The 6,704-nt window shown below is 47.4% G+C and overlaps 1 protein-coding gene across 2 annotated transcripts in view; it reads left to right on the plus strand.

The window, feature by feature from the left end:
- Positions 1-1,207: 1,207 nt before the first annotated feature.
- Positions 1,208-6,704, plus strand: part of LOC129820282 (gamma-aminobutyric acid type B receptor subunit 1-like) — a 294,632-nt gene continuing 289,135 nt past the window's right edge. Inside the window, exons 1-2 of one of the 2 annotated variants that reach the window (XM_055877344.1) lie at positions 1,208-1,464; positions 1,899-1,984. Coding sequence is in view for 1 of the 2 variants with exons in the window: in XM_055877343.1 (XP_055733318.1) it covers positions 1,678-1,984 (307 nt within the window). In the remaining variant the exon portion in view is untranslated. Of the gene's footprint in view, positions 1,985-6,704 lie in introns of both variants that reach the window. The other variant, XM_055877343.1, reaches the window with a different exon arrangement.

Genomic DNA, 6,704 nt, shown 5'->3' on the forward strand with positions numbered 1-6,704 from the left:
CATGTGTCCTCCCCAGCCTGCCTTCCCAGCCTACCCTGCTTCCTCAACCTCCCCAGCCTACCCTGCATACCAGCCTCCCCTGCCTCCCTACCCAGCCTCCACTGCCCCCCCCCACCTTCCCAGCCTACCCTGCCTCCCAGCCTTCCAACCCAGCCTCCACTGCCCCCCCCCCCACCTCCCCAGCCTACCCTGCATACCAGCCTCCCCTGCCTCCCAGCCTTCCTACCCAGCCTCCACTGCCCCCCCCCACCTCCCCAGCCTACCCTGCATACCAGCCTCCCCTGCCTCCCAGCCTTCCTACCCAGCCTCCACTGCCCCCCCCACCTCCCCAGCCTAGTCTGCCCCCCCCTCCTCCCCAGCCTACCCTGCCCCCCCCTCCTCCCCAGCATACCCTGCCCCCCCCACCTCCCCAGCCTACCCTGCCAGCACAGAGCCAGAAGTCCTCTTAACCGATTTTGCTATCCAAACTGAAGAAACAATGAATGATAAACCTGATAATCCCTGCAATGACAATAGGGGGCCAGAGCTGCTGATGCTTGTCCTCCTCTGCAATACAATAACCAAAGTTGTGTCCCAAATGGCACCCTATTCCCTATGTAGTGCACTACTGTTGAGGCCTCTGGTCAAAAGTAATGCATTACATAGGGAATAGGGTTGCATTTGAGACTCATCCTGTGAAGCTGCAGCTAGCCAGCCAGCCCCAAACCTGCCAGCCGCAGAATAAGTTTATAATACTCTAATAGAATGGCTACATACATCAAACTGACACTCGACAAGAGGGGAGAAAAGAGGATGAGACAGAAGAGGGAGTTGATTGGTCAGTTGCTGTTAGGCATCAACTCGATATAGGCAGAGGTCTGGCGCTATTTATCTGGGATGTGTGCACCCCATCTGTCCTTCCGTCAGCCAATGAGCGCTCTAATTTCTCCCACCACTATCTCTAGTGAATACCGGGGCCCATCGTCATGTAGTGGGGCTGTAGGGGTACACTGAACTCTACTGCAGATGAGGGAGGAAGAGTTAGCGTTAGAGTCTCGCCCAGTGACGTCGTGAGTGAGGGACATTGTGGAGAGCGAAGAGAAGGGAAGGAAAACGCAGGGATGTGCACAGTGCAACGCCACCCAATATATGTGTCCGTGTGTGCGCGTGTGTGTGTGTGTGTGTGTGTGTGTGTGTGTGTGTGTGTGTGTGTGTGTGTGTGTGTGTGTGTGTGTGTGTGTGTGTGTGTGTAGGCTATCGTGCTTTTTCCGAGTGAACATTTTACACCGGTCAGAAATACAGCGATTTTTTTTCAATTTGGGTCACAGAATAGACGTATTGCAGTCTTGGTTTTAGGGGTTTGGAGAAAATGTGTTTGCACAAAAGCACACTTTTGCCCACACTGCTGTCGACATTTGCTGTTTAATTTCTCCCTAAGAGTCTAATTCGACGGAAACATGGCAATTGAACGGGCGTCTAGTATTTGTAAGTATGATTATAGTGACCAGTAGGCTACAGTAATCTCACCTAAACTTGGTAATGATTGTATGTATGCGTTTTTTAAACTTTGATGGACTATTGATACATTTTTGCATTCAAATCGACGTTTTTTTCAACGATCTAAAACCAAGCAATATGAATTTATGACACAACATTCGGCTATCTACAGCTTTGATTTCTAAGCGAGACTGTTGTTGGATGCATGGAGACAATTATAGGCTAAACGCAGCATTTGACAACAGCGCCATATTTACAGATTTTAATTTTCTATGCAATAGCGTCTCCTACTCGTTTAGATTCGGGCAGATTGAATATTTAGGCTACCGTTATTGGTTGTGGTGGCCATTCGCTCTTGCGGGCACGTGCATACACATTGATCCTCACACACGCAAACACACACCTTTTCACACACGCCGCAGGACGGACGCTACATCAACCAAGACTCTTTTTGTGATCATCTTCCTCGCCAACTGTCATCCGGAGCCAGCAGCTGAACAGTGCTGCAGTAAGTTTGGACATTTCAGTTCTCTCATTCTCTAGTCCCGCAGTGCTCCATCATTTCATGTTCCCCCGTCCCCCCCTTATCTATCTTCCTTTCATTGTCATCGTTTAAGGCTTCCTCATCATGATGAAATGCATGTGTGCTGTATTGGCCTGTTATCGCCCCTTTTGGATTGTGACTGTCAAAAGGGGCTGTTATATTGCTGTGACAACAGACACCAGTTCAACGTAGAATGAAATGCTCGCTGTGTTTATCTGTTAAAGTCCCCCGTAGCCGTGGATAAGCCTGGCTCTGGTCTCTCTAGGTGTTCGACTGTCAGAGGGGCTAATGTATTGCTGTGACAACAGACCATTTCTTGGTATTACCTGTCCTCATTGTTTTTGATCAAAACGATGTGACAATAACAACACAGTCCACATGTACGGTGTTGCCTTGACAACACTCACTGACCTCTTCAACTTGTGTTTTTGCTCTCCGCAATTAGGCCTGTAACAGGACCATGTTACGTGTATCTGCTGTGGGCTTCACATGTTGGTGGTTGATTGATGGCTATCACATTAGAATACAGTTAGAATATTTCATGGCAGACCTGTAGCACTTGCTGCAATGTAGTCCAACTCTGCTTTCATCCGTCCGTTACTACTGAATTCCTGCCCTCGAGGCTCGACGTACTGCTGGTTTACATCCCCGGTAGTTAATCGATCAATTCATGTAATTGATTGGCCAGAGAGTACTCTCACCTGGTGTCCCAGGTGTGACTCAATCAGCACCTGCTGTAAGGAATGTAAACCAGCAGGCAGTTCATCCAACGTCTGTCTCCATTGTCCTGAAATGCCCGTAAATGACACGCCAATATCCATTGTACTAAAATTCCTGTAAATTACAAGTTGCTGTCCATTGTGCTGAAATGCGTGTAAAACAACAGCTTTGTCAGTCATGACTTCCAGTCTCTCTTCTGAATGTTCGAAAAATTGGCACAGCTTGTTATTGAATCAATCACAATGGACCACTATTGTTTTGGTGTTTATGTAGCCATAGTGTGTGTGTCTCTGTGTGTATGTTACATTTGAAAGAGAGAGAGTGAGAGAGAGGAGGGAGAGAGTGAGAGAGAGGAGGGAGAGAGACTAGAGAGAGGAGGAGAGAGACGAGAGAGAGGAGAGAGAGAGACGAGAGAGAGGAGGGGGAGAGACGAGAGAGAGGAGGGGGAGAGACGAGAGAGAGGAGGGAGAGAGACGAGAGAGAGGAGGGAGAGAGACGAGAGAGAGGAGGGAGAGAGACGAGAGAGAGGAGGGAGCGAGAGAGACGAGAGAGAGGAGGGGGAGAGACGGGAGAGAGACGAGAGAGATGAGAGAGAGGAGGGGGAGAGACGGGAGAGAGACGAGAGAGAGGAGGGGGAGAGACGGGAGAGAGACGAGAGAGATGAGAGAGAGGAGGGAGAGAGACGAGAGAGAGGAGGGGGAGAGATGAGAGAGAGGAGGGAGAGAGACGAGAGAGAAGAGGGGGAGAGATGGAGAGTTTGTGATAGAGGGGGTTAAATGTAAATAATTTTGTGTGTCTGATTTGAGACAGTGTGTGTCTGATTTGAGACAGTGTGTGTTTGATTTGAGTCAGTGTGTGTCTGATTTGAGACAGTGTGTGTCTGATTTGAGACAGTGTGTGTCTGATTTGAGACAGTGTGTGTCTGATTTGAGACAGTGTGTGTTTGATTTGAGTCAGTGTGTGTCTGATTTGAGACAGTGTGTGTCTGATTTGAGACAGTGTGTGTCTGATTTGAGACAGTGTGTGTCTGATTTGAGACAGTGTGCGTCTGATTTGAGACAGTGTGCGTCTGATTTGAGACAGTGTGCGTCTGATTTGAGACAGTGTGCGTCTGATTTGAGACAGTGTGCGTCTGATTTGAGACAGTATGTGTCTGATTTGAGGCAGTTTGTGTCTGATTTGAGGAAGTGTGTGTCTTTGAGACCGTGTGTGTCTGATTTGAGACAGTGTGTGTCTGATTTGAGACAGTGTGTGTCTGATTTGAGAAGGTGTGTGTCTTATTTGAGTCAGTATGTGTCTGATTTGAGTCAGTATGTGTCTGATTTGAGTCAGTATGTGTCTGATTTGAGGCAGTGTGTGTCTGATTTGAGGCAGTATGTGTCTGTATAAGTAGCAGAGCGTGTGAGTGTATGTGTTCCAGGCAGTATATGTCTGATTTGAGGCAGTATGTGTCTGATTTGAGGCAGTGTGTGTCTGATTTGAGGCAGTATGTGTCTGTATAAGTAGCAGAGCGTGTGAGTGTATGTGTTCCAGACAGCGTGTGTCTGATTTGAGGCAGTATGTGTCTGATTTGAGGCAGTATGTGTCTGATTTGAGGCAGTGTGTGTCTGATTTGAGGCAGTATGTGTCTGTATAAGTAGCAGAGCGTGTGAGTGTATGTGTTCCAGACAGTGTGTGCTGGCAGACAGCTATCTACTACCTGTTTTCTTCTCCCTCTTTAATTGAGATTAGATCAGGCTTGCATCCTCAGGCCCTGTTTATAGATGTGAAGCCCCATCCACATCTTGTCATGTATCTCTGCGTAGGATTATTGGTGCCTACGTATTCCATTGTGTACTACTGGTTTTCTGACTGAACACTCTGGATTGTATGTGATTGTTTGATTCTGCCAGATACTGTTGCCACTTCAATGTCTTGCATTGCCATTGCACCTTTTATCATCACCGTCAGCAGTAGGCTAGTCCTTCCCTCCTACTGCTTACTGTGTATATATATATATATATATATATATATATATATATATATATATATATATATGTCTGTTTGATTCTGCCAGATACCCGTTGCGTTGTTTATTTGGACCCCAGTTGAGCGTCTCGTTGTGTAATGCTGTGTAAAGTACCTCAGAGATTGTGTTGCAGATGCATTGTGTTAAGTTACCAGAGTCCTCCTAGTCACGTTCTGTTGAGCCTTTTTAGGATAATCTGTTAGTTACTACAGGCCCTGGTCAAAAGTAGTTCACTATAGGATGCCATTTGGGATGCAAGCTTTGTGTGCTGGCTTTGTGTATGCTGGCTGTGTGTATGCTGGCTGTGTGTATGCTGGCTGTGTGTATGCTGGCTGTGTGTATGCTGGCTGTGTGTATGCAGGCTGTGTGTATGCAGGCTGTGTGTATGCAGGCTGTGTGTATGCTGGCTGTGTATGCTGGCTGTGTGTATGCTGTCTGTGTGCATGCAGGCTTTGTGCATGCAGGCTTTGTGTATGCTGGCTGTGTGCATGCAGGCTTTGTGTATGCAGGCTTTGTGTATGCTGGCTGTGTGTATGCAGGCTTTGTGTATGCAGGTTGTGTGCATGCAGGCTGTGTGTATGCTGGCTGTGTATGCTGTCTGTGTGTATGCTGTCTGTGTGCATGCTGGCTGTGTGTATGCAGACTGTGTGTATGCAGGCTGTGTGCATGCAGGCTGTGTGCATGCAGGCTTTGTGTATGCAGGCCGTGTGCATGCTGGCTGTGTGTATGCTGGCTGTGTGTGCTGGCTCTGTGTATTTAGGCTGTGTGTATGCAGGCTGTGTGTATGCTGGCTGTGTGTGCTGTCTGTGTGTATGCAGGCTGTGTGTATGCTGGCTGTGTATGCTGGCTGTGTGTATGCTGGCTGTGTGAATGCTGGCTTTGTGTATGCAGGCTTTGTGTATGCTGGCTGTGTGTATGCAGGCTGTGTGCATGCAGGCTTTGTGTATGCAGGCTGTGTGTATGCTGGCTGTATGTATGCTGGCTGTGTGTATGCAGGCTTTGTGTATGCTGGCTTTGTGTATGCAGGCTTTGTGTATGCAGGCTTTGTGTATGCAGGCTGTGTGTATGCTGGCTGTGTGTATGCAGGCTGTGTGCATGCTGGCTTTGTGTATGCAGGCTGTGTGCATGCTGGCTTTGTGTATGCAGGCTGTGTGTATGCTGGCTTTGTGTATGCAGGCTGTGTGTATGCTGGCTTTGTGTATGCAGGCTGTGTGTATGCAGGCTGTTTGTGAAGCCTGTGGGTGTAGATAGGGTTAATTTGCCTTACCGTGGCAAAGTAAGGTGTTTATTCATCAGCGCTATAGCAACCCCCCGGGGAGAATGTGCAAGATAACGAACTCTCTTAATTAGGGCACTAATGAAGCATAGAGGGGTTCACCACAGTGTCTGTGTGTGTTTGCTGGCAGTAAAATATGTATTACATTAGGATGATGACAGAAACCTTTGTTTAAACGTACATTACTGCAAAATATACGGTAACGTACTGTACTGTTTTTTGTTTTACAGTAACTTACAGGTAACTAACTGGCTGCCAGTAAGTTATCGTAAAAACAACAGGATTTTCCAGTGTAGAAATGGCACTCTATTCCCTACATAGTGCAATACTTTTAACTCCCTATATGGGTCCTGGTCAAAAGAAGGGCACTATATAGGGAATAGGGTGCCATTTGAGATGCTTCCCTATAGGATTAGGAGTTCCAGAATGTATACAAGCTGAGTTGGATGTTAAACACAGAGAGACATCTTCAGTCCACTACCTGTCTGTGTGTTTCCACTCACTGTCTGTCACTAGACATTCATCAAATAGTAGACTACCACCAATGACCAGGAAATGTGTCCAGGCAGGATCCCCCCCCCCTCCCTCTTTCCCTCCAGCTTTCTCCCTTTCTCGCTCTCTCTCAATTAAATTGAATTGAATTCAATAAAATTTGCTTTTTTTGGCATGACGTATCTCTC

This window comes from Salvelinus fontinalis, chromosome 22 (assembly GCF_029448725.1).
Source record: "Salvelinus fontinalis isolate EN_2023a chromosome 22, ASM2944872v1, whole genome shotgun sequence".
Classification (NCBI taxonomy): Eukaryota; Metazoa; Chordata; class Actinopteri; order Salmoniformes; family Salmonidae; genus Salvelinus; species Salvelinus fontinalis.